Here is a 27474-nt window from a genome sequence, read left to right on the forward strand (position 1 = left end):
GTTTGCTGTTCTAAACTGTTACCTTAAGGGCCTGGTCACATGGACGCTTTTGCGGCGTTAAACGCACCGTTTAGGACGCAACGTTTTTTGGGATTTACCACTGTACCAGTCAAGTGAAGGGGAGCGTTTAGGGCTGGCTTTTGCAGACTTTCATGACAGCCTGGTGGTTGATCAGTGTAGGGACCGGAACCGTTATCCTTGAAAGCTTTCCAAAAGCCTTCAAAAGCTTGTGGTTAAATGCTGGAATGCGGCACTGAGCAAAAGCTCAGCAGGCGTCCGTATGAACCATCCCTAAAGGGAACCTAAAGTGAGAGGTACATGGAGGATGCCATATTTATTTCCTTTTAAACAATTCACATTGCCTGGTAGTCCTGCTGATCCACTTCAGCTAATACTTTTAGCCATAGACCCTAAGTAATCATGCAGATCAGGTGTTTCTGACTAGAGATGGCTTGAACCTCAAATTTTGGGTTCACGGAACGCGGGCGCAAAATTCCGCAATAGTCCTCGAACCGGCAAACTCAGTGAACCGCAATAGACTTCAATGGACAGGCGAACTTTAAAAACTACAAACACTGTTTCTGGCCACAAAAGTGATGGAAAAGATGTTTCAAGGGGTCTAACACCTGGAGAGGGGGAGGGGGGAGGCATGGCGGAGTGAGATACACGCCAAAAGTCCCTGGGAAAATTATGGATTTGACGCAGAACAGGGTTATAATCCCTAAAGGGCAGAAATCACATTCCCTTCCTAAATTGGAGGGATAAAGTGCTTGAAAACATCTTGCGTGTGTATATATGGATCAGGTAGTGTAAGTAGTGTATTGCTTCACACTGACACACCAAACTCACTGTGTAACGCACCGCAAACAGCTGTTTGTGTAGTGATAACTGTGCTGGTGCGCACGATGGCGAGAGTGTAGGCAATGTCGGTTTTACAGCCCATATGGTCGAGCTGAGGTAGCTCAATGACTGAACAACGTTGACTGTCCAGATGATCGAATTTGGTCTGTCCTCAATGAAGCAACAAACTTATTATCTTGGGTGTGCCCCCAACACACTCATATAGATCATTGCTTCATTGTGATACGCAAGCCCCTTCACCGTGGCAAGGTAACGATCACGAAGGGGAATCGACACATGTACATGCCTTTTGTTTTGTTGTAGCAGCCACAGTGCAGTCAGAAAAATTAGGGATATACACGCACCAGAAAATTATTATTATGCTTGGTAGCGGCCGCAAAAATTCAGAAATCCAACTGGAGTCCTGGACCTTTTTGGTGTTGGCAGAGAAGGCAGTCAAGCGACCTGCAGGCAGAGATGCTGTGTGGGGACTGACTTAGTCTTCGGGCAGGCAGTAGCCCTCCGGGATCCATGCTTCATTAATTTTAATAAAGGTGAGGTACTGAACATCTTTTTGACCTAGGCGACTTCTCTTCTCAGTGACAATGCCTCCTGCTGCACTGAAGGTCCTTTCCGACAGGACACTTTAGGCGGGGCAAGCCAGAAGTGGAATGACAAATTGTGACAGCTCTCGCCACAGGTCAAGCCTGTGCACCAAATAGTCCAGGGGTTCATCGCTGCTCGGAGTGCAGTCACACAGACACAGTGGAAAGATATGCACTGGTCTAATACAGTGTGCAGTCACACAGACACAGTGGAAAGATATGCACTGCTCTAATACAGTGTGCAGGACTACAAATACCAAACAGGCAGCAACTGTCAGCGGGCTGTATCTATGCAGTGTCACCCACAAAGAGAGCTATGCTTTAGTAAGTTAAATCACACAAATAGAGTGGGAAGAAATGCACTGATCTAATACAATGTGTCAGCAAGCAAGGGCACAGCTGCGACAGAGCAGTATCTATGCAGTGTCAGTGTCACACACACAAAACACATCAGAAGAATATTAGCTCTCAAAAGAGCTGTTTTGAGGTGCTTTCAAACAAATTTCAGCGAGGAGCAAGCTAACAGCCTAACTAATGCTTTCCCTATCTCTCCAGCAACCTCTCCCTTCCTCTCACTAATAGCAGCATCAGCAAACTGAGAACATGGCCAACGCTGCAACATTTTTCTAGGGGGGGCGGGGGTCCAGGAGGGAGTGCAGCCTGATTGGCTGCCATGTGTCTGCTGACTGTGATGTAGAGGGTCAAAGTTTAGCCCAATGACGAGGTATAGGGGTAGGTCGAACTCGCCATGTGTTTGTTACCCGCCGCGGGCGCGGGTAGCTGATATCCGCACGAACTACCCGCCAGGCGGACCATTCGCGCCATCTCTATTTCTAACTGAAGTGTGACTGGATGTGACTGGATTAGCTGCATGGTTGTTTCAGGTGTGTGATTCAGGCACTATTGATGCCAGATGGATCAGAAGGATGCAAAGCAACTGGTATTGTTTAAAAGGAGATACATATGGCTGCCTCCAAATATCTCTCACTTTTGGTTCCCATTAGGCCACGTTCACATCATGAAACGCGGATGGCCGTGCGTTCGGAACGCAATGCATACAAACGCATGCCATCTGCGTTTCTACGCGTTGCGTGGCTGATCCCATTCACTAAAAGTGAATGGGTCAGCCATGCGTTTTGTTAAAAAATGCATGCACCATGGGTTCTCGGACCGCACTGGTCTGGAACGCATGCAGTGTGAACATCAGACAGTGCAGTCTATGACTTTCTGATGTGCGTGTCGGCCTCCTGCACGCGATGCCGAAATCTGGACAGCAATGTGTGCAGTGTGAACGGGACCTTAACTGTATTATGTGTGCAGAGAACAACATTACCAAGGGAGTTGCCATTTATACATTCACAATTACTAGTGGGATAATACAAACTTCAGTAAATAACTGCATTGTTTAATCATTTTGTCAACAGAAGAATGTCAGCCTTTTGTGGTGAAATTAATGATATCCTCTGCAGTAGCAAGTTTAGAGAAGCACATGGCCACTTGATGAGGTGATAGATTTGTCAGGTTCAGATTTGCCTTACAAATTATGTCACTACTGTTACCTCTGTGGGCTATAGTCTTAAAAAAAACTGTACTTTTGCAATAGATACAGTATGGGAAAGTACCTGATTGGCTGGTTCCTGTAGTTCCTTTCCTTTCCTATTGAGATGACAGTGCACTTTTAGTGGAAGGCCAGGTCCTTCCTCCTCTCATCGTCACCCACATAAGGTATTGTTTGAGAGGTTGGGCAGGAGCACTGTGCTGGCCCCCCAGACTCCTACCACCTAAACCTTATGCTGAGATTTTAACTCTTTGCAACAAACTTAGTTGTTTCTCTCCGTCCCTGCTCAGTGTGTATTAAAAAAAACACCATGCCCAGTGCCTTTATAAAACAGTTAAATGAAAGAGCAGCGAATGTGGTTTCTTATTGCGGGCAGAGCTGCACCATGAGAAGTACATATGGTGTTTACAAACACACTGTGGAGGTTGAGGGAAGAGATGATTTGTATATTCAGAGTAATGCACTGTGGGACACCTCAAATGCTCACTCCAACCTGATTAATCACAAATACATTCTGTTTTGGGAAGGCAAAATTCCACTTTAGGAAAGTTTTTTTAAATTATCTATTAGGCTTGGTTCACGCATAAAAAGGTGTCCAGTCCTGTCAGTTTTTGACAGTTGGCATCAGTTTTGTATGTGTTTCTATTGCTGTGTTCACATATAAACCTGAACATTTCCAGTCCGGTTCTGTCAGTTTTGTATCTTTTTTTGTATGTGTTTTTGTGGGTGTGTTCACACATAAAAGGTGTACATTTCTGTTCCAGTCAGGTAAAACTGATAGAAAACGGATGCAAATCTGGCAGGATAGTACTGGACCGGACCGAAAATCTGCAGATTTATGTGTGAACCAAGCCTTACACAATGAGAAGGGACAGGTAGATACAACTTTGCTGAACTGTAGTGCTGGTCATAAAGGGTAAGGTTTAGTTCACACATAAATCTGTACAATTCCGGTCCAGTCCTGTCAGTTTGCGTATGTTTTCTATCAGTTTTACCTGACTGGACTGGAACTGTACACCTTTTATGTGTGAACACACTCATAGGGACACATACAAAACTGTTAGGACTGGACTGGACCAAAAATATGGATCTGGATGAGGGAGCGAAGGAGAGTACTAAGTCAAGGATGACACCAAGGCAGCGGGTTTGAGGGACAGGGCGGATGGACGTGTTATTATCATTAGTAATGAAAACGTTGGGAAGAGGACTGGATGAACAGGGTGAGAAGATTCTAAATGCGGTATGTTCAAGGTTGAGTTTCAATAATCTGTCAGACATCCAGGTGGGGATGGCAGATCCTTAATTACATTACCAATTTCACATTCTTTTAGTTACAGATTGCCCAGCAAGCTCATTGTGAACCAGAACTCCTAGGCAGGGATGGGCTTCCAAATACTGAAGTACTCAAATTCAGAATTCTAATGAAGATTAATTACTGCACCTGTGACCGTGGGATGGGGGGTTAACTTACCCAGAAGTCCTATGCATGTCACTGCTGTAATACGCGACCTACGGGACGCGTTCCACTACTCACTACCGCACGTCCACGTCCTCCTTCCGGCGGAAGGAGGAAGTGCGAAGTGCGGTAGTGAGTGGTGGAACGCGTAGGATCCACGGACTTCTGGGAAAGTTAAGCCCCCCTCCCCATCCCACGGTCACAGGTGCAGTAATTGATCTTCATTATGTAGCCCCTAGGTGGTGCTGTTTCATTGTTTTCCAAAATGCACTGTCTGCTCCTAAACAGAGTGGATCTTATAGAGCTGATTTTTGGTTCCCGGGGGAGGAGTGAGAACGGGGAACGGTGTGGAGAGGGAAGAGAGTGGTGTGGGAAGGACACAAAACTGAACCCCTCCAGCCAGACTGTTAGCACAGGACAAAAACATTGCTGCGGGTAAGAATACCTCCATCATTTGAGAGGGAAGGAGAACATCCATCTGGACATCAAGTCTCTCTTGTGGATCATTTGCCTACATTCTGACCCAGGTTCATCTGAGACTGTGGACAGCAGTGGTTTGGTGAGCAGCCTCACGGCCATGTTTATTTCTGACTGAAAGCAGAGAATTGATTACAGTTTCTATAGGAGCCATCACAGAGATACCTTTTTTCCCTGGATTTATTGCTGATTCTCAGGATTTAGAAACCCCTTTTTCTCCTCTCTTTCGCAATATGTGTTATATAGTTTGCCTTCATTCCCTGTGGATTACAAGTGCCCTCTTTAAAGAGACGGAGCGCTCTCAAAGGGCCCCAACGCCGGCCATCATAGAACTTATATAGCCACTGGCCAGTGGATAGACAGGGACTTAAAGTGATAGACAGACTTATTCCACACTCAGTTTATTATCACGTTTGATGTTTGTGTTTGCTGTTTATCTAAATTCCGCTCTAACAAGGCCTCATATGCTATTATTAGAGCCGCACTGTTAGTGGTTTTACTATGATTATTGTTGGGTCTAGTTTCTGAAGTGAGTTTCAGCTGGTACGGCAGGGAACCCAAATCTATCTTCAGCCGCTCCTCAGGGGGTGAGTGCTACAATTAGAATTCTGAATTTGAATACTTCAGTACTCGGAAGCCTATCCCTGCTCCTAGGAGTGTGTAAGGGGCACAAAGAGATCAAAAAGCCTCCTTACTAAGATGATATGAAAAACAGAAGTTTGCCTACTTAAAACAGGAGGTATTTATGATTACTCAGGTTGGAATGAGCATATGATGTCTCCCACGATGCATCACTGCTGAATATGAAAATCATCCTTTGTTGTCCCTCATAACTAAACACACCTCCAGAACCGCTGGAATACAATGATACTCACACCAACCTGAATAATCCCAAATACCTTCTGTTTTAAGACGTCAAACATGTTTTTCACATTCTTCTAATGGCTTCACTATGTCAGGAGTTAATGACCCAGATCAGAATCAGGAAAGTCCTTACAGGTCACTGATTTACTAACAGTCTAGCCATAGATAAGCAAGAAAGGTGAACAAAGTTTAAAGAAAAATGGAATCTGAGATTTTTTTTTTGTCAACATTTACCCTAGACTGAAGGGCAGTTTGTGGGTTGTGTAATCCAGTAACGTTTTAGCAGCAAAATAATGTACTACCATCTTAAGCTATTTTGTAACAGAGCGGTTGGGTTTCGCATTCTGAATTTGTTGTTGCTGAAAGTGTGAAGTTGGAAACCTACATGGATGACTACATGGCAGGTCTCAGCACAACTTTCTTGAAAAGGCCTCCACTAACAGCAGCCATGCAGGACATGAGACGTCACCTTTATGCACTCACATGAAATGCTATAAAGTGCTTTATAGTTACAGAATTAGTGTGTTAGAATATGAAAAATCGGAACATTTGGGAGTGGCTCAGTCATTGTCTGGCATAATTGCAGGCTAGACCATTTTCACCACACAGCTATATTCTGTTTCATGAAGGTACTATTTGCTTTGTTTGTTATGCTTTATGCTCTGAGGAAAAGGCTTGTGTTGGAGCTGTTGTTTGGGATGAGCCTGGGGAATTTAGAATGGAGAAATGTAGTCAGTGGACTGTGCAGTTCACAATAAACAAAGAGTACATTTGCTGAGTCTGAGTTTGTACTTTGTGACAGTTTATCAGATGTCACAGACAGGCTCTGCCACCAGCATTTTACACAGAGCAGGAAATTAAGTTGTTTCTGTGACTGACTTTACAAGCAGTTATCACTTGTGAAAAAAAAAAAAAAAACAAACAAAAGCAGAGTTATTGCCATATTTGTATATGGCCGATAACACATTGAAGAACATTTGCCGTATTGTATAGTTCAGAATACATTTGGCCTGGATTTTTTGCACCAGCCAATGCTTATAAAATCTAAATCTACAAGGGCCACCCTTTTAACACAAGACAAGTTCTCACCAAGTGCTGCTAGCTTTCCTCATAAAGCATTACATAGGATTAGGATCAATACTGATACATAATAATAATAATTACTTAGCACTGGATCACACTCAGGTGCATTTCAGCTCTGTGCTGATTGCTGGTGATCAGTAAAGTTTTGTGACAAATGTATCCCATAGGGCAGTGTATCTCAAACCTGTCCTCGTAACTCCCTAACGGTGCAGCCTCACCTATGCATAGTCTCTCAGCTAGGTGGATGGATTCCAAGTAGCCGAGACACTAATTACCCTACCTGTGGATAGATGAGCTTGCCTCAAATACATGCACTGTTGGGGAGTCACAAGGACAGGTTTGAGAAGCACTGCCTTATGGGATCATTCACACTGCAGCACTTGGGATTTCCATAAATTGAAAAAAAAAAAAGCTGCATGCAGCACTTTGTCATCGACCGCAATGCGATTTTTGTTTACTTGGATAGGAATTTCAACAGACAATTGCTGAAAATTATCACCATTAATTTGGGGCAAAAAATTGCAATGACAATCACTAGGCGATTGCGTTTAAAAAAAATGTTTTTTAGGATCTGAGTGTAAACCAGGCCTTATAGTGGTAAAGGAGTACTCACTAGTGCCACCTCAAACATATATAGTACATCACCCTCACTGATTTTCAGTATATTTAGTTTATCTCAGTTGCTGCTAATGCACAGATAATGCACATTAAGATGAAATAGGGTCCATGACAAGGTAATAATATTGGTTCCCTTGATCGTCTTTCTGGTAAGCTGAGGTGACAGATGGGTGAAAAGAGGTGGCAGCCTGGCCCCTTGACACCCAATTTGCCCCAGGCACCTGCCTATGTTGCCTTGTGGATGATCCAGCTCTTTGAGTATATAGCATGTGAACAAAGATACAATTTCTATTTAGATGAAAATATGTCTGGTGTAGAAGTAGTTGTGGCAATTATTGAGATACTATGAAAACTGCCACTCCACTATTGACATAGTTCCTCTTAAAAAATACTAATGTTGTGCTGAGTCACAGAGCTACAACAAGTGTGCTGCCAGCTTAGGGAGAACCAAGGGTGTTGCTAGGACTAGAGAAAACCTGTGGCAATCTCAGGCATGCAGAAGGAGGAAATCCTGTGTTGCAAACTCAGTACATCGTAACACATGCCAGGTGCCGTCAAATATGAAGTATGAAGTGCGTAGTAAGCTGTGACTGAGAATAGTTTATGTACTGCAGTCACATACTACACTTCCTGAAATCCATCATCATTATTATTTATAAAGCATGGACAACTACGCAGCAGTTTACAAAGCACATAGTCATGTCACTTACTGTCGCTCAGAGGAGGTAACAATCTAACCCCTATCATCATGTACATCACTACTACCCAGCGGGCCCCCCAGCAAAACTGAGCTGGCTGGACTCCTGCCAAGCCATTAAATTCCCCAAAGTCATCCCAAAGTTTAGAGAGGACCCAAATATTGCTTGCAGAAAAAGCAGAGGAGTGTAAAAGGTCTGCAGCTGTGCACCTATCAATAGCTATATACTGTATATATATATATATATATATATATATATATATATATATATATATATATATATATATATATATATATATATACACCCTCACAATAACGCACCTGTAACTTGATATAAGCTTCGTGATCATCAAAATTCTGAAACTATGGCCCATGTGCAATTAACAGTTTTCTCCTGAGATTACTACTAGGTGATATTTCACAACTCGTCAATAAAATACCTTTTAAATCACCAGCAAGAAATAAAATACTCAACATAATTCTGCTAGTAATTTTTCACATACCTTTTGGAAATTTTTCAATCGCAAAGTGCTGAAAATGTATTTTAAATAGAAGATTAAAATGTATCTCCTAAGAGAAACTCAGGAAAAAAGTTAACTGCATATGGGCCTTTGACTTAGCTTCAGGAGTGCTGATAATAGCATCCTTCGGTGCTATGCTAAAGTACTCTAGCATGAAGAATTAGGGCTCGATTCAGTAAACCGTGCTAAGTGTTAGCACGCCTGTGAAAAGCCCTATATCATGCCTAAAGTTAGTTTAGGCATGATAAATTCACATCTAAAGACTTTAGGCGTGATAACTAGGGTGCTAACTGGGTTAGCACCCTTTACTAAATTCACATCGCGCGCACAGTGCCGCACACAAAACTTTGCGCGCGCACCGCGAAAACAGCGCACCCGATGCGCCTATAAGGTCGCATTGGGTGCGACCGTAATGTCGCACCATGTGACGTTAAAGTCGCACGCAATGCGACCTTATAGGCGCATCAACGCACCGTTTTCGTCGCACCGCGATGCGACATTTTGCGCACACCGCGCTGTGGGCACGCAAAGTTTTCAGTGTGGGACTTTGCACGCGATGTAAATTTAGTAAACGGTGCTGACCCAGTTAGCACCCTAGGTATCACGCCCAAAGTCTTTAGGCGTGCTAACTGGGTTAGCACCGTTTACTGAATCATGCCCATAGAATGCAATTCCTAAACACTGCATGCTGCATCTGTCACATGATTCACCTCTTGACTTGCACTGTGATACTGAGTGAACATTTACAAATGCAATTTTGCACATGTTTGTGACATACAGTGGGTTGCAAAAGTATTCAGCCCCCTTGAAATTTTCCACATTTTGTCACATTACTGCCACAAACATGCATCAATTTTATTGGAATTCCACGTGAAAGACCAATACAAAGTGGTGTACATGTGAGAAGTGGATCGAAAATCATACATGATTCCAAACATTTTTACAAATAAATAACTGCAAAGTGGGGTGTGCGTAATTATTTGGCCCCCTGAGTCAATACTTTGTAGAACCACCTTTTGCTGCAATTACAGCTGCCAGTCTTTTAGGGTATGTCTCTACCAGGTTTGCAAATCTAGAGAGTGAAATCCTTGCCCATTCTTCTTTGCAAAACAGCTCCAGCTCAGTCAGATTAGATGGACAGCATTTGTGAACAGCAGTTTTCAGATCTTGCCACAGATTCTCAATTGGATTTAGATCTGGACTTTGACTGGGCCATTCTAACACATAGATATGTTTTGTTTTAAACAATTCCATTGTTGCCCTGGCTTTAAGTTTAGGGTCATTGTCCTGCTGGAAGTTGAATCTCCGCCCCAGTCTCAATTTGCAGTCTCCAAGAGGTTTTCTTCCAAGTTTGCCCTGTATTTGGCTCCATCCATCTTCCCATCAACTCTGAACAGCTTCCCTGTCCCTGCTGAAGAGATGCATCCCCCGAGCATGATGCTGCCACCACCATATTTGACAGTGGGGATGGTGTGTTCAGAGTGATGTGCAGTGTTAGTTTTCTGCCACACATAGCGTTTTGCATGTTGGCCAAAAAGTTCCATTTTAGTCTCATCCGACCAGAGCACCTTCTTCTACATGGTTACTGTGTCCCCCACATGGCTTGTGGCAAACTGCAAACGGGACTTCTTATGCTTTCTGTTAACAATGCCTTTCTTCTTGCCACTCCTCCATAAAGGCCAACTTTGTACAGTGCATGACTAATAGTTGTCCTATGGACAGAGTCTCCCACCCAGGGCCGGATTACCGACCAGGCAACAAAAGCAGTCGCTTGGGGCCCCATTCAGAGTCAAAGGGGCCCCATCAGCACATAAACCAGCCCTTGCCATCCTGTCAGCGGTGGCTGGATGGTATAATGGTTAAAGGGACTCTGAGCAGTGCAGTAACTATGGAAAGATGCATATCATTTTAAAGCTCTCTTTCTCCTCTTTCCAATGATATATAAACGGCTGCTCTATGCCTTTTAGTTTTCGATATTTTCGCGATCGAAATCGCGGCCAAAGGACGACTTTTCTCCAAAGTCAGCGGTGGCTGGATGGTATAATGGTTAAAGGGACTCTGAGCAGTGCAGTAACTATGGAAAGATTCATATCATTTTAAAGCTCTCTTTCTCCTCTTTCCAATGATATATAAACAGCTGCTCTATGCCTTTTAGTTTTCGATATTTTCGCGATCGAAATCGTGGCCACAGGACGACTTTTCTCCAAAGTCAGCGGTGGCTGGATGGTATAATGGTTAAAGGGACTCTGAGCAGTGCAGTAACTATGGAAAGATGCATATCATTTTAAAGCGCTCTTTCTCCTCTTTCCAATGATATATAAACGGCTGCTCTATGCCTTTTAGTTTTTGAGATTTTCGTGATCGAAATCGCTGCCACAGGACGACTTTTCTCCAAAGTCAGCGGTGGCTGGATGGTATAATGGTTAAAGGGACTCTGAGCAGTGCAATAACTATGGGAAGATGCATATCATTTTAAAGCTCTTTTTCTCCTCTTTCCAATGATATATAAACGGCTGCTCTATGCCTTTTAGTTTTCGATATTTTCGCGATCGAAATCACGGCCACAGGATGACTTTTCTCCAAAGTTGGCAGCTCGATTCAGCACAATGCAATGAAATATAAGGAACCCAGGGGGATATAATTACAAACATCATGCTGGTAGGTGTGAGGATGTAATGAATTAGTTGTGGGTATGCTTAAAGGCATATCCACAGGCACTGCTTGGAGTCCCTTTAAGGGCTCTGCAGCTGACACAGGAGACCAGGGTTCGAATCTCAGCTCTGCCTGTTCAGTAAGCCAGCACCTATTAAGTAGGAGACCGTAGGCAAGTCTCTCTAACACTGCTACTGCCTATAGGGCGCGTCCTAGTGGCTGCAGCTCTGGCGCTCTTAGTCCACCAGGAGAAAAGCGCGATATAAATGTTATTTGTCTTGTCTTGTCAAATGATGCCGTGCGCTGCTGATTGTCTTCAGAGCCAGGCTCTCCTCCTAGGTCCCCCTCCTGCTACTATGCGCTCTGCCGCTGCCCACTCCACCCTCCCTTCCCACAGAGAACCACAGCTGCAGCAAGAATGATAGCAACAGATGGCAAACACTCACTCACCTATCCATGATTCAAGCGATAGAGATCCCGTCATCTGAAACCCATCTGTCTCTTCTACAGTGCACCCGCTCGCTCTGAACTTCCTGATTCTCAGATCAGACAGAAAGTAGGAAGTAGTAATAGTAGTAGTAACAGAGCGGCAGCACTCTAGAGGAGACAGATGGGCTCCGGATGACGGGACCTCTATTGCTTGGATCGCAATAGGTGAATGTGATTCATCTGGTGCTGTCATTCTCCCCCACTGCGGCTGCCTTCTCTGCTGGACTATCGTATTCACTGGGATGGAGGCTGCATGGTGGCTGTCTAGTTTGGGAGGAAATTGGTTGTTCGGTGGTGGGTTTGGTTATGTAATTCTGTCTGGGGAACGGCTTCCGGTGTGGCGGTGTCCAGAGCTTTCTGCTATTGCCAGGCTGGAGATGCAGGGGGAAAGTGCTGCTGCTGTGATATCTGGCGCCCTCTTCACAGGGGTGCCCCAGCCCCTGAGTGCAAATGTCCCAGCCTCTCACTCTGCATTTTGTCGCTGCTATTCCCTGCATTGTGCACCCACAGAGGAAAGCGTGCTGTTACCCATAGCAACCAGTAGCTCGGCTGCCCGGTGTGTGCGGCATATTGCTGTGCAGCTGCATCTTCTGATTCTATTACGACATGATGGGGGGGCCCAAATCAGTTACTTTGCTTAGGGCCCCATTTAGCCTTAATCCGGCTCTGCTCCCACCTGAGCTGTAGATCTCTGCAGCTCGTCCAGCGTCACCATGGGCCTCTTACTGCATTTCTGATAAGCGCTCTCCTTGTTCGGCCTGTGAGTTTAGGTGGATGGCCTTGTCTTGGTAGGTTTACAGTTGTGCCATACTCCTTCCATTTCTGAATGATCGCTTGAACAGTGCTCCGTGGGATATTCAAGGCTTTGGAAATCTTTTTGTAGCCTAAGCCTGCTTTAAATTTCTCAATAACTTGATCCCTGACCTGTCTTGGACCTGTCTTGTGTGTTCTTTGGACTTCGCGGTGTTGTTGCTCCCAATATTCTCTTAGACAACCTCTGAGGCCCTCACAGAGCAGCTGTATTTGTACTGACATTAGATTACACACAGGTGCACTCTATTTAGTCATTAGCACTCATCAGGCAATGTCTATAGGCAACTGACTGCACTCAGATCAAAGGGGGGCGAATAATTATGCACACACCACTTTGCAGTTATTTATTTGTAAAAAATGTTTGGAATCATGTATGATTTTCGTTCCACTTTTCATGTGTACACCACTTTGTGTTGGTCTTTCATGTGGAATTCCAATAAAATTGATTCATGTTTGTGGCAGTAATATGACAAAATGTGGAAAACTTCAAGGAGGCCGAATACGTTTGCAACCCACTGTAGCTGGTGATGGTTCCCTTCTTTGGTGACCAAGTAATATTGCGCCACCGGCAATGTGCTTATCACATCTTGTTAGCATTTTTGTGTTTTTTTACACGAACATGTGGACAAGCACCATCATTAATTAAATAATGAGTTAAATCATATAAGTGGGATGTGCTAATTGGGCGGACAAATTGAACATGAAAAACTCAAGAAAAGTACCCAATTTAGGCAGCACCAAGCCACTTGAGATATAATTCAAAAATACAAAACTTTATTGATGACATAACAACCGTAGTATAAAAACATAATTAAAATTCACCAAGGGTGAAAACGACGGTGTACAATAATAAAGGTATATTATAAAAATAAATATAAATAACAGGTCCTCACAATTGACTCTGATATATGATTATACAATTTAGTGGTATTATACCCAAGTATAAGGGACAATGTTACCTTCAACAAGAGTTCATTCAGATAACGACACTCTGACAGAAAGTGGCCTCCTTCAGAAGCGGGTAGAGCCCGCGCGATGCATTTAGGCGTGCGACGGTGCACTTAGGCGTCCTCCTCTCCTCTCAATGTAAGTTGCCTTCACCACTTTCTCCTTATTGCACTACTTGGGTAATTTTTCCTATATTTATTGTCATTTTTAGCCATTGGTACCTTTAATTAGGTGCTGCACTCCATTGTGTTTTCACACAATTATCCCTGGCTGGTATATATATTTTTGATATACCTCTTGTCTTCAAACCTGATTACCATCAGGTCTCTAATACTTTAGTGTGTATCACACTGTTTACTACAATTGAAATTATTTGTTTTTTTGTTTTTTTGTTTTTTTGGCAAATATATGCACAATATAGCACTTTCTGTCAGAGTGTCGTTATCTGAATGAACTCTTGTTGAAGGTAACGATGTCCCTTATACTTGGGTATAATACCACTAAATTGTATAATCATATATCAGAGTCAATTGTGAGGACCTGTTATTTATATTTATTTTTATAATATACCGTTATTATTGTACACCGTCGTATTCACCCTTGGTGAATTTTAATTATGTTTTTATACTACGGTTGTTATGTCATCAATAAAGTTTTGTATTTTTGAATTATATCTCAAGTGGCTTGGTGCTGCCTAAATTGGGTACTTTTCTTGAGTTTTTCATGGGCATTTTTGTGTTATGAATGTGATCCAAAGTCTAAGATTCTAGCATCAACCAACATTCAAGCTAAACAAACAAACATACAGGAATACTGTATATAAAATACATACACACAAACTTGTATACATGCTTGATGAATAACATCTAAGAGCATATATTTGTTATTCCCTGACGGAAGGCAGATAAGTGAGACTGGAGAAGATTTGCTTGGTCGTCTAAATCCAAATTTGGTATTTTTTCAACTTATCTAAACAAAACTGGTGGTTCTGAATGGCTAGCAAGAGAGTATTTTTAGCAATCTTGAATGACAAGATAGTTTGTGTTGCAATGATATGACTTTTTAAGTAAAGTTCCTCCTGTGTATAAAGATATAATGTCAGAGTCTTCACTTATATTCATTATGCTTCAACTATCTAAACAGAATAGTAACAAATGTTGGTCCAAAGAAAACACAGGAGTGTGCGCACCATCTCTTTATGGACTCACAAGTGTGTGGCATGCTGCTGCAAGCATGTCCCCCATCCAATCAGCACCACAACCAATCACAGTGGTGTGGGGCGAGAGAGGGCTTGCATGGTGGGGGGAAATAGCACCACGACCAATCAGAGCAGGGCAAGAGGCTGTGGGAAGGAAGGACAAACATACACACAGTGGCCAGCTTGGAAATTATTATTGTTAATGTAACAAAAATGACATTTAATGTTTTTTTCTGTCATTCAGAAGATGTTTTCTCTGGTTTTCAAAATACTTTTTTGACACCTAGTAAGTGAAAAGCACCTAAAGAGACCCTGTAATGTAAAAATGACAAACAAAATAAGTATTAGGGCTCACAGACCTTTAAAAAACAGTACAACCAATTAAAAACAGAAAGACTAAACATATACACTACTGCTCGGAGGAGCGCTGCCCTGCTACATGTGTAATAGCGGGAATGGATCAATAAAAAAATGGGTTAGCGCTCTAAAGTTCAGTCCTTAATATTGATAGGTGACAGTCTTTTAAGCTTCAGGTAGATGTAAGAAGATACAGTCACATCCCCCCAATATGGGAAGAAAGACTCACCGGAAGATGCGGCCTAGAGAGCCCGACAGCACAGCAGGGGTATGGGCCACCCCTCAGCCACTCAGGCAGTCACAGCTGGGCACTTGAAATCCAGTCTTAAAGCTTTCACCTCAAAAAAGACACCTCACATAGTGTAAAAATATAAGAGATACTTCCCACGGTTATTAAAGAAGCAGGAAAAAAAAATCATGTCGCAGTGAGATCTGTGGCAGCCCTGCACTTACTCACCTCCCTGGGATTCAACGCTGCAATTCTCCCTCCGTCTTCCGGGTGGCACTGTACCCCATAGTGAGATCACTGTCTGTCGTCATGATGACAAATGGTGATCTCACCCGAGGGATCCAGAGCCTCCGCGGACCAGAAGAAGAAGGGCTGCCAGCATCTGGATCCTGGGGGAGGTGAGTTGAAACGCCCGCTGCTCTGCAAAATATTGGGCGTGGGAGACGTTTGGGCACCCATTTTGTATTTTTTTACATTACGGGTTCAATAAAAAAAATGGGTTAGCGCTCTAAAGTTCATTCCTTAATATTGATAGGTGACAGTCTTTTAAGCTTCAGGTAAATGCTTTTAAGCATGTGAAAAAATTTCACCATTTTTGAACCCTAAAATCTGGAAATAATCATACCACCAGGGAGGTTAAGTTTAGGCATAGGTAGAGGGAGGGATTTACGTGAGAAAAGGGTTAGGTATAGTTGTAGTTACTGAAATTTCTGCATCTGAATTGCCAAAAAAACAATTATTTTGGGGCGCCCAAATTTCTCTGTGCTTTTTTTTTTCATGTGCGCATTCTTCATTATGCCATGGCAATATGCAGCACAGATAATCACCCCACAATGACAGAATGCTATACAAAGTTTTGTAATATAGCAAGTAATCCCCTAATCTTAGATATTGCAATGCTTCAGCTGCACAACAGGTATGTTTGATCTGGGGATGTGAACTGGGAGTGAACAAGGATCTGAGGTTTGGTTTTCTTTTTTTAAGGTATTGTTAGACAGGACAATTATGCCTGCTGTACATAAAGACATAGATAAGACAGATAACATTTATATTGCACTTTACTCCTGGTGGACTCACTACCCACTAGACCCACAGACCCACTAGGGTGTGCTCTATAGACAGTAGTAGGGTTAGGGAGTCTTGCACAAGGTCTCCTCACTGAATAGGTGTCGGCTTACTGAATAGGAAGAGCCAAGATTTAAACCTTGGTCTCCTGTGTCAGAGGCAGAGCCCTTAACCAGTACACTATCCAGCCACTACTGGGGTAGAGATTGCAGTTCCGCAGGACAAGCATGAATTTGCATTGAGATTTGCGAGCTTGTAAAACCCTGAACACTTGGTACAGGGTTCACCATTTGGCTGCTGAGCCCCATAGCAGGCTAAATAATGGTTTCTATGACCAGCTGTGACCTCGGGTCAGTTTGAACATCAGAATCAGCTCTCCTCTCATCACTGAGTTCTTTTTCACTAGATGCTATTTATTGTGTTTTGCGATTGGTTCCCGATTGCATGCAAATTGCAAAAATGCAAGCTATTAGAAGTCTAGTGGACCATTTTATACCATTGCAATCCAATTTTTACCCAATTGAAAATGTGGTGGCCTCCTCTTGCAGGTCTCACCCCAGACACCTGCCTGGTTTGCCCTTTTCCTAAACACAGCCATGTCCATAACTGTATTTTATCCTGGGAGAGTTAGCATATGATTAGTTAGTGTATGAATCTTGCTGAGTGAAGTCAGGTCACCTGAACTGCATATTTGCTCAAAAATCTGTGACTCTCAGAATTATTATTATTATTATTTTTTTTTTTTTATTTATATAACGCCAACATATTCCGCAGCGCTTTACAAAGCCATTGAATCAACATGGCATTCTCAACGTTCAAGTCCCACATTGTGTTCTAACAGCAATAGGTGAACTTGTTTTCTACATGATGAAAACTACACAGACTTTAATATAATCTAGTATAAACCCAACACAAACATGCGTGATTTATTCAGGGTGTTTCTTCAAAACTTGGCTTTGCAATATTGGGCCATATCCAGCACACTCTTACAAAGCATTTAGCAAATGAACAGTAGAACATTATTTGTCATAGTTATGTCAAATATTAGCATCTTGGCAGATGGAATCTTCCTATCAATGAAATCTGCATTGTAACATTCTTCATACAGTTGAAGCTTGCACTGGGCACACATACAAGTACAAAACAGGGTGGAGCCTGTGCAAGGAAAGCAGTGGCCAATTTAGCTATTTACTGCTTCAGTAAGAAAAATAAAGGCAATTTGCGGTGAAAGAAATCGTTATCGTTGGTAAATACAGCTGCTTCCAAAATGAACCAAACAAATGATATGTTATGTAATGTTTAAAATACATAAAGGCCCTTATTCAATGAACTTTTTCTCCTACGCTTTCTCCTAGGTGATATTTTCACACCTTGTCAATAAAATGCCTTTTAAGCCACCAGCAAGCAAGAAAATACTCTGAATAATTTTATCAGTACATATTCACCTACATATTCATACTCTTTCAATTGCAAAGTGCTGAAAATGTATTTTAACCACTTCATCCCCAAGGGTTTTTACCCTAACGGACCAGAGCAATTTTCACCTGTCAACTCTCTTCTCTTTCCCTGTCAATAACTTTTTCACTACTTTTCACAACAAAATGATCTATACCTTTTTTTTCACCACAAATTAGGCTTTTTTGGGGGGGGGGGTTAGATTATTTATTTTGCAAAACAGCAATGACAGTACACATCAAATAACTGTACAAAGTCAGCAAAGGTCCATAAAAACACATTCACATACTGTACAATGAATAATGTGGAAGGGTAATAGGGCCTGTCACTCCAGATTATTTGATTCTAAGTCCGTTGGAATATTTTATGCAATAGTAATTACTACTGACATCCAATACAGCATTGAGGACTTTTGTACATGTATCAAACAATACAATTACATACTAAAACCAATCACTGAACAATTATCAGTATCCTCTAGATTGTAAGCCTTTGGGCAGGGTCCTCCTCCTTTTGTGTCCTACCTGATCATGCACCTCCATTACTGTGCACCCATGCTATGCATCTGAGTGAACCTAACTTGCCTAATCTCCATGCTCCATCCAGTGACTGACTAAGCATTTCCTGGTACTCATACTATGGTGTGTGATCTGGTTTTCTTGTATTCCGGTATTGTCATATTGCTGTATGGCACCCCTAATATTGTCTGTAACCTAAATTAATGTTTAGCGCTGCGCAATATGTTGGCGCTTTATAAATTCAATAAATAATAATAATAATTCACGATAATTTACAGAACATTTTCACCCTTCCCTCATCCCACCCCACCCCCTTCTTCTGGATGTGATGTCATTGGCCAAACCTAAAAGTAGACAAAAACGCCATTTAAGGCAAACTTTTCCGGAAGTTCGGTTCGCCCCCATAGTGCACCATTAGGGTCAAGTTTGACCCTCTACATCACAGTCAGCAGGCACATTGTAGCCAATCAGGCTATACTTTCTCCTGGAGCCACTCCCCCCCCCTTATAAAAGGCAGGGTGTGCTGGTCATTACACTCGCTTGTGTGCCTGCAGTAATTAGAGAAGGGACAGCTGCATCAGACTCTCTCATAGGGAAAGATTAGTTAGGCTCTTGTAGGCTTCTTAGCTTGCTCCTTGCTCTTTTGAGAGCTAATCTTGTTCTTGTGATCTATTTTTTTCATGTGTGTGTCCCACTGACACTTGTGTTGCATAGACAGCCTTGCTAATTTGTACTGTGTGTGTGCCACTGCCAGGCCCAGCACATTTAGTGACTACCTGTGTGTGTGACAGGCAGCTGCACATTGTAATACCCATCACTGCATATACCTACCTGTTGTACTCAGTGCACCCACCTCATCACTGCACATACCTACCTGTTGTGTTCAGTGAACCCACCTCATCACTGCATCTACCTACCTGTTGTGTTCGGTGAACCCACCTCATCACTGCATATACCGACGCTCGAACTGACCCACCGAACTGCCGATGTTTCCATCGGTGGGCCCCGCCTCCTGGGGGCCCCAGAAAGGGCACAGAGCAGGAAGGGGGAAATTGGGCACAGAGCGGCGGGGAGGGGGGGGGAAGTTTCCCCCCTCCCTCACCTAGGGGCCCCCCCTTCCGCTCTCCCCCTCCCTCCAAAATTGCAGCCAGCGGGGAATAGCTTTACCGGCATGACATGAGATCCATAGCGCTGCGTGCCGCTGGCTGGTCTCCGTCTCGTGCAATGCACTGTCTAATCACGCTCTCACAGGAAGTACTGCGAGAGTGTGATTAGACAGTGCATTGCAGGATACAGAGACCAGCCAGCGGCACGCAGCGATATGGATCTCATGTCATGCCGGTAAGTGATTCCCCGCTCGCTGCCGCTGGCTGCAATTTTGGAGGGAGGGGGAGCACGTAAGGGGGAGTGCGGAAGGGGGGGCCCCTAGGTGAGGATGGGGGGGAAGCTTCCCCCCCTCCCTGCCACTCTGTGCCCACTGCCCCCCCCTACCAAGCTGGAGGGGAACTTAGACCTGCCTACCTAACTGTGGACACCATCTTACCTGCCTACCAAAACTGGGTGGGGGGGCTCCCTGCCGCTCTGTGCCCACTGCACCCCCTTCCAGCATGGGGGCGAACACTAACTGGGAACCTGCCTTTGTGGGGATATCTGCCGCCAATCTAATTGTGTTTTGTGGTGATATCTGCTGCCAAACTGCTTGTATTTTGTGGGGATATCTGCTGCCAATCTAATTGCATTTTGTTGGGATATCTGCCGTCAATCTAATTGCATTTTGTCGGGATATCTGCCACCAATCTGATTGTATTTTGTTGGGAAGTCTGCCGCCAATTTGATTGCATTTTGTGGGGATATCTGCCGCCAATCTATTTGCATTTTGTGGGGATATCTGCCACCAATCTGATTGTATTTTGTTGGGAAATCTGCCGCCAATTTGATTGCATTTTGTGGGGATATCTGCCGCCAATCTATTTGCATTTTGTGGGGATATCTGCCACCAATCTAATTGCATTTTGTGGGGATATCTGCCACCAATCTAACTGCATTTTGAATCTGATTGTATTTTGTTGGGAAATCTGCCACCAATTTGATTGCATTTTGTGGGGATATCTGCCACCAATCTGATTGTATTTTGTTGGGAAATCTGCCACCAATTTGATTGCATTTTGTGGGGATATCCGCTGCCAATCTGATTGCATTTTGTCGGAAAATCTGCTGCCATTTGACTACTTGATGAATTATCATGAGGCATGTAACTACTTGATTATTTTATCTAAAATGTATCTGGTCAGACCTAATCTCTGTGAATAACTGTAACGATTGTGGAATCGTATTCGCGGTCAGCGCACCAGACGTGCGCTGACGCGGTGGATTTCCTCCACAAGCGTATATTTAAGGACACCCAGGCTAGGTGCTATGCACCCGCAGAGGGCAATTCCCTCCGGAAGATGGCGCTGTGGAGTGCAGGCGAACATAGTCGCTGCACAGCCACAGATGCCAGACGGGAATTGTACAGATCCAGGACAAGGTACGATCAGGCAGGGCTAGATAGCCCACAAGAAACAGAGCAAAGGGACAGAACCAATGTGTGTCCACCAAACTAGTCGCCACCCAGCGACGGTGAACACACAACGGCGGAAACGAAGTGGGAATGCAATCGCAAGAATGGCGATTGCCGACAGAGACACAAGACTGAGCAAAACAGGGCACGAGGGTAGCAAAGGCACAGCAAATAATACAATAAGGAGATACGGAAAATAACAAACGCTAGCTAACCGCGAACACCGCACTCATTCGCAACAGTGCACGCGGTTATGCGCGGTTTCCATGTGATAAGCACAATAGAGACAAGCACGCCTAACTAACCATTAACAGACAAACATGAAACAGAGGACGCGAGCGCTTGCTTAACGGTTACCTCACCGAGCCTCCAGCAAGCGTAGCAGACAAGACAGACACACGAAAACAGGGACAAGCGAGAGATAGGATCCACAGCACTAGCGAAAAATGGCTAGCGCGATCCAGGTACAGAGTAGCAGAACAGAAGGATCCCCAGCGCTAGCGAAAAGTGGCTAGCGCGATCCCAGAAGACAGAACAGAAGGATCCCCAGCGCTAGCGAAAAGTAGCTAGCGCGATCCCAGGAGACAGAACAGGAGGATCCCCAGCGCTAGCGCGATCCCAGGAGACAGAACAGAAGAGATAGCTGGTAGCAACCGCTGCACCAGCTATACTCCAAGAACAGAGATCAGAACCATTTCCTGTCGACCACCGTTGGGACAGGACAATGGCAACAGAACATACAAACAGATAATACAATCTGACTGGGCTAGAAGGGGAGCCTAAAGCAACCCCCAGGAATTAACTATACTAGATAGCAACGGCTGACACTCCAGCAGTGTCCATCAGGAACAGACCATGGAAGGGAAATGACCAGCAAAGCCTTCTGGGAAACATAAAGCTCTTATAGTGCCAGTCATCAAAGAAGGCAGGTAGGGGATTTGCATAACGAATGTCTGCAAATTCCCCAGCAAGAGAACAGACCAGAACTTGCAATGGAAAGACAGGTCTCTGTTCCAGAGTCCTGCAGCATGCAAACCTAAACAATGGTCAAAAGGCTGCCTGCCTGCGCAGGCAGCTGAGCGGATTCTCACAATAACACTGCTACTTATTTTGTGTTTTTTTTTTGGTAAAGTCTGCCCATGACCCATCATGACCACGCCCATGTTCCAGTGTGTGGTGACACTCATTTAATTTTGCTACGGCACATGTGGACATATCCCTATTGGAGACTGTCCTCAGAAGTGCTTACAATCTATTCCCTACCATAAAATCATGCAAAATTTCTACTAGAGTACGTGTGTATGAGAGCCCAAAATGGGTGGGAGAGGGGGCCGGCCCCAGGCTGAAACTTCCTCGGTGGGCCCGTAGTGTCCCAGTCCGACCCTGCATCTACCTACCTGTTGTGTTCAGTGAACCCATCTCATCACTGCATATACCTACCTGTTGTGTTCAGTGAACCCACCTCATCACTGCGCATCAGTCCAGCACAGCTGTCACTACGCAAACATCTGTTTGCGGTGCGTTACACTGTGAGTTTGGTGTGTCAGTGTGAAGCAGTACTCTACACTTCCTGATTGATGTATACACATGCAAGATGTTTTAAAGCACTTTAGACCTGCAATTTAGCATTCAATGTGATTTCTGCCCTTAAAGGGAAGGTTCAGGCACAGTAAAAAAAAAAAATAAATCCAAATCCACTTACCTGGGGCTTCCTCCAGCCCGTGGAAGGCAGGAGGTGCCCTCGGCGCTGCTCCGCAGGCTCCCGGTGGTCTCCGGTGGCGCACTCGACTTGGCCAGGCCGGCAGCCAGGTCGGGCTTCTTCTGAGCTCCAATCTGCGTCTCACTGGTGCGCGCTGACGTCATCGGACGTCCTCCGGGCTGTACTGCGCAGGCTCAGTAGTTTCCTTTTAAACAATGCGAATTACTTGGCAGCCCTGCCTCTAATCATTTTAGCCGTAGACCCTGAACAAGCATGCAGATCAGATGTTTCTAACTGGAGTCTGACTGGACTGCCCGCATGCTGGTTTCAGGTGTGATTCAGACACTACTGAAGCCAGGAAGCTAGTCAACTAATATAGTCTAAGAGGAAATAAATATGGCAACCTCCATATACCTCTCACTTCAGGTATTTTATATGAAATGTAACAAGTAGAAGGGAGCTTGCTCAGATGTTTATTCAAAGTGAATGAGAGGCACTTGCAATTATGCACGCCTCAGTGGCAGCAGGGGAGTAACAATAGTACCTGCGACCCCTGCCATTGCCGGGGGGGGGGGAGAGTTTCAGGAGCTGAGGAGGTCTAGTCCTGGTTGAAGTGAAGAGCAGCTGCAGCAGACCATCATAACTAGTAGACTTTATGTCATTCCGGTGGTGGGACAGGTCTTCTTCCCTCCTATGCGTAGCAGTGCAGTGTACAGTATTACTTAGCAGCTCGCGAGTCGCAAGGTGATAGGCGGCTCGGCGTTGCTACACTGAGGACGAGTGAAGGGAACCTGTCCTGCTGCAGGAACGAGCAAAACTATGAGGCTCTGCTGTAACTGCTCTGCAAGGTCTGGGGGGAGGAGAAGAGTTTGGGAGCTGCACACATGGGAGATGGTTGAGGGGCAGTGCCCTCAAGGACCCTTTTTTCTTTTAAAGGAATACTATCAATTAACATTTTTAACCTGGGATTGAGAGAGTTCTTGAAGGGCTTGTAAATAATGATATATACAATTTACTTGCTTATCTCTTATGTATCAAATCCCTTTCACTCTAAACTGTGGCAGTCTGCTCTAATCTGATGGCAGAGTGAGCCATGAGGGGAGGGGGAATTCCCTCACAGTACATCTGTTAACCCTGTGTGTGTGAAAGAACGTCCTGTGTCTCTGACTGAAGTGTCTGAAGAGAGCAGAGGAAATGTAACTTGTTATAAGCATTTGTAATTGTCTGTGACAACCGCAGCTTTTCATACTTTTTTTTGCTTTCAGAGAAAAATACCCTGTAGTCTGATTTGCAAAAAAACAACACTGTCTCTACATTGAAGCAGACACCCCTTTTGAGAATGATTTGTCCCAATAGAGATAAATCCTTTACACAATGATTAAAGCTTTTGCCTCTGGTATTTAACATGAAAAGTAGGAAAATGTGTATACTGCTACTTAGACATTATTTGTACATTGTCATTTTAAAACACTTGGTTTGATAGTGTTCCTTTAAGCAGCCCACACAGGCACACGGGGAAATGGTGTTTTGGGGGGTGGGGGATTAGCCCATTTAAGTTAGTCCCTTGAGCGGCATGGCTACAATAGGTGATTACCGGGAATGACTGACAAACTACAGAATACAGTTTACAACATGGAAACATGTCTATAGATAGAAAGACAAAAACATACCTCATTTACATGTGTTTGTATTTTTTTTTAATAACAGGGTTCTTTAGCTGAGTTGCTTGGTTTAAAGCACTACATGGAAGTCATGATGCTTCTAACGTTTGCGGAACATACAGAACCAACGTCGGATGAAACCATCACTGTCACAGACACCTCATTCAACAAAGTTCCTGTGCGGTTATACCTACCTAAGCAGCATTCAAAAACACTGAGGAGAGCAGTCATCTTCATTCACGGTGGAGGCTGGTGTGTAGGAAGTGCAGGTAAGTGGCATTTTTTGATGCAGACAAAAAGAATCATTATTTAAAAACATAGGCTATAGGATAAAATATAGTATTTAGGCTGTTTTTATCAGTTGTGACAAACAGAGGTGAATGCACAAGTTCCTCCTATATATGAAAACATATGGACAGGAGAACAAAAGATGAGAGAAGGAAATTATTGTCTAACAAGAGTTTGATATATTTAAAGCAGTTTCTAAGGAAATTAAAGCAAATTGGTTGGCAAAAAAGAAATCCACGACTCTGCATACCAGCCCCTTAGTTTCTTTATAACAGCTTTACCCTTTGACTGCCACAGACTTTACTACCTAATCATGGTTGTGTCATTGGCAGCCAGTGACGAGAACCACTTTGTCATGCCAAACTTATTTTAAACCTAATGTACATCTTCTGCACAATGTTTAATGGTAATTTCTGCTTCCAATGTGGCACCTGTTGTGTCTCAGCAACCCATAGACTGCAGTGTAACTTTGCGGCTATGGGTTGCTGAGGACCTGAGGTTTGCCGCACAGTAGCAGCACTCGGCTAAAAGATAGCCCAGCGCTCAGCCGATCTGAAATTTGGCAAGGCTGAATGTGGCTGAACTCCTATTGCTGTAATGGCAAGGGGGAAGGTTGGAGTTAGAAGTGAAGAGGGGGGAGGCTAGTTTTAGGGGAGGGGGCGGTTAGGATCGGAGTGGCAAGTTAGAATAAGACAGAGAGGCATTATGACTTGAAGGTAAATTTGGTAATAACTTGCAACAAATGCAAATAAAGTCAAAAAAGAGTTTACGCATATAACATGCCTTGTGGCTTGACTATGAGAAAGTCCCTGGTCTCCATTTCAGCCGAGTGTATAGGTTAAAAGCTAGATTGAAGGAAGCAAAAATTGGAGCTCAGATATTCTCCTAGGGTGTGTACATATACAGGGCCGGATTTGTACTCTTTACCGCCCAAGGCCGCTGTCACCAGCCGCCCCCTTCAGTATAGTTAGCCAGATGACCCCTTCCCTCTGGTATAAGTAACTTGATGACCCATCCCCCCCCCCTCCCCCCTCCAGTATACTTGGCCAGATGACTCCCTTAATCCCTCCTTTTCCTACCTTTCCCCTTTCAGTATAGGTAGCTATCTTGCCTTCACACTGCAGCAGCCATCAGTGTCACTCATTTCATTTCTTAAAACTCGTCCCCAATGCCAAAGCTTCCTTTTCCCCTCTGTCTCCAATGCTGTCAAAGTCCGTAGCCGCTCGACACAATGCAAGTGTACACAGAGAGCATGGTGGCCGCTGGCAGTAGAGTACTGTGGTCAGGCGCTTGCCTGGTCTCCCCGCATTACAGCATTTGCAAGCTGGCAAATTCTGCATAAGTTCAGCCTGCTGCTTTGGTTCCCTTGCTCCTGTGGTGCCCTAGGCCATGGCCTAGGTGGCCTTGGCTGAAATCCGGCCCTGTACATATATCCAATTGTGATTGGGCAATTTTACTACTTCCATGTAGTTTTGTGTGTAAGAGGATATTTGGATGTGGGTACAGGTAATTGAGGAGATAATATGTAACTAACAGGGCTAAAGAGTGGTGAGAGAAGCATTACAGATGGGGTGAGTGGTGATGGAGTAGTATAAAGAGCTCATATATCACATCACACCTGACAGCATTTATTTAGGTAGCTGCGTATTGGGAAGAGACAGGAGGTGTAGAACTGAAGAGAAATTCACATGTAGTGAAGAGGTGGTCTGTGCTGGAGAAGATCTCAGCTTAAAGAACACTTATGCATGCAAGCAATAAGCAAGTTGGCAAGTCCTGAGACTTAACAGGCAAATTTGCTCAGGAAATCAGAGATGACCAGAGGAACTGATAATCAGCATCAGCTTTGAATGGAAGGGGGTGGAAAACACTGACAACATTTTCCTCAATGCAGAGAGTAGGGGGATAGGGAGCACTCAGTAAGTTCATAGAAGGTAGAGGTGTAACCCCCCCCCCCCCCAAAAAAAGAGGGTTCCAGATTACTAAAGAATTACTATGTGTGTGGCGCCTTTAAGACTAAGTATCAAGCTGCTAGAACCAAAATGGCGCATGAGAAGGGGCAGTAAGCGAAGGAAAGGTCGCTTAGTCAGTTGCTAGGCGACCGCAGTATGCAAAGTAGGGGAATTTGCTGGAACTTTCCAGAGCCCCACATGGCCTGTCAGAGAGACACAGCGCAGGCACAGGGGGCAGGGTCTAGAAGGGTTAATTAGGGCCTAAACAAAACACGCTGATGGAAAATGAGCACCGCGCTTTACATGTAAATTGCGGTGCTGTTACAATAGGCAGAAAGGCTGCGATCTGCTTTTTTGAGCGGATCGCAGCAAGTTGAAAAGGACCATTTATTAGTTTGGATGATCTCTATTTTTACTTCACTCTATGCCTGTATAGTTATGGCTGAGAAGCTAATATAAAAGTGAACAGAGGCGCCAGCAGGATAAAAGGTACTAAAAAGTTTAAAATTCCTCAGGAGGTGGTGGTGGACTCGCCTCCTAACAAATAGGAGTACACGCAGTACAGTCTCAAGGTCGTGATAAGGGCCTCTGAGGTGGCTTATCGTGACCTTGAGACTGTACAGCGTGTACTCCTATTTGTTATTGCCTGAGGGAGCAGTAATATACCTGCGAAATGCGTTGCTTGGTTGTCTAGACTAGAGTATATAAATAAAACTGTTGTTAAAAAGCTGACAGTATCTTGTCTACTAGGGATGCTCGCTGGATTCCGCGGAATTGTTGTTGTTGCTCTCAGTGTCTCAGTGTGTAGTAGGTATCTGACTTTCTTACAAAGTGGCTATTGCGCTTTTCCCAACAATTGAACTTTTACCAAGTT

The 27474-nt window shown here is 44.1% G+C and overlaps 1 protein-coding gene across 1 annotated transcript in view; it reads left to right on the plus strand.

Moving 5' to 3' along the window:
• Positions 1–27474, plus strand: part of AADAC (arylacetamide deacetylase) — a 53517-nt gene that overhangs the window by 1572 nt on the left and 24471 nt on the right. The window contains exon 2 of the mRNA XM_068280875.1: positions 24410–24632. Coding sequence (XP_068136976.1) covers positions 24410–24632 — 223 coding nt within the window. The remainder of the gene's footprint in view (positions 1–24409; positions 24633–27474) is intronic.

Source organism: Hyperolius riggenbachi, chromosome 4, assembly GCF_040937935.1.
Source record: "Hyperolius riggenbachi isolate aHypRig1 chromosome 4, aHypRig1.pri, whole genome shotgun sequence".
In the NCBI taxonomy this organism is placed as follows: Eukaryota; Metazoa; Chordata; class Amphibia; order Anura; family Hyperoliidae; genus Hyperolius; species Hyperolius riggenbachi.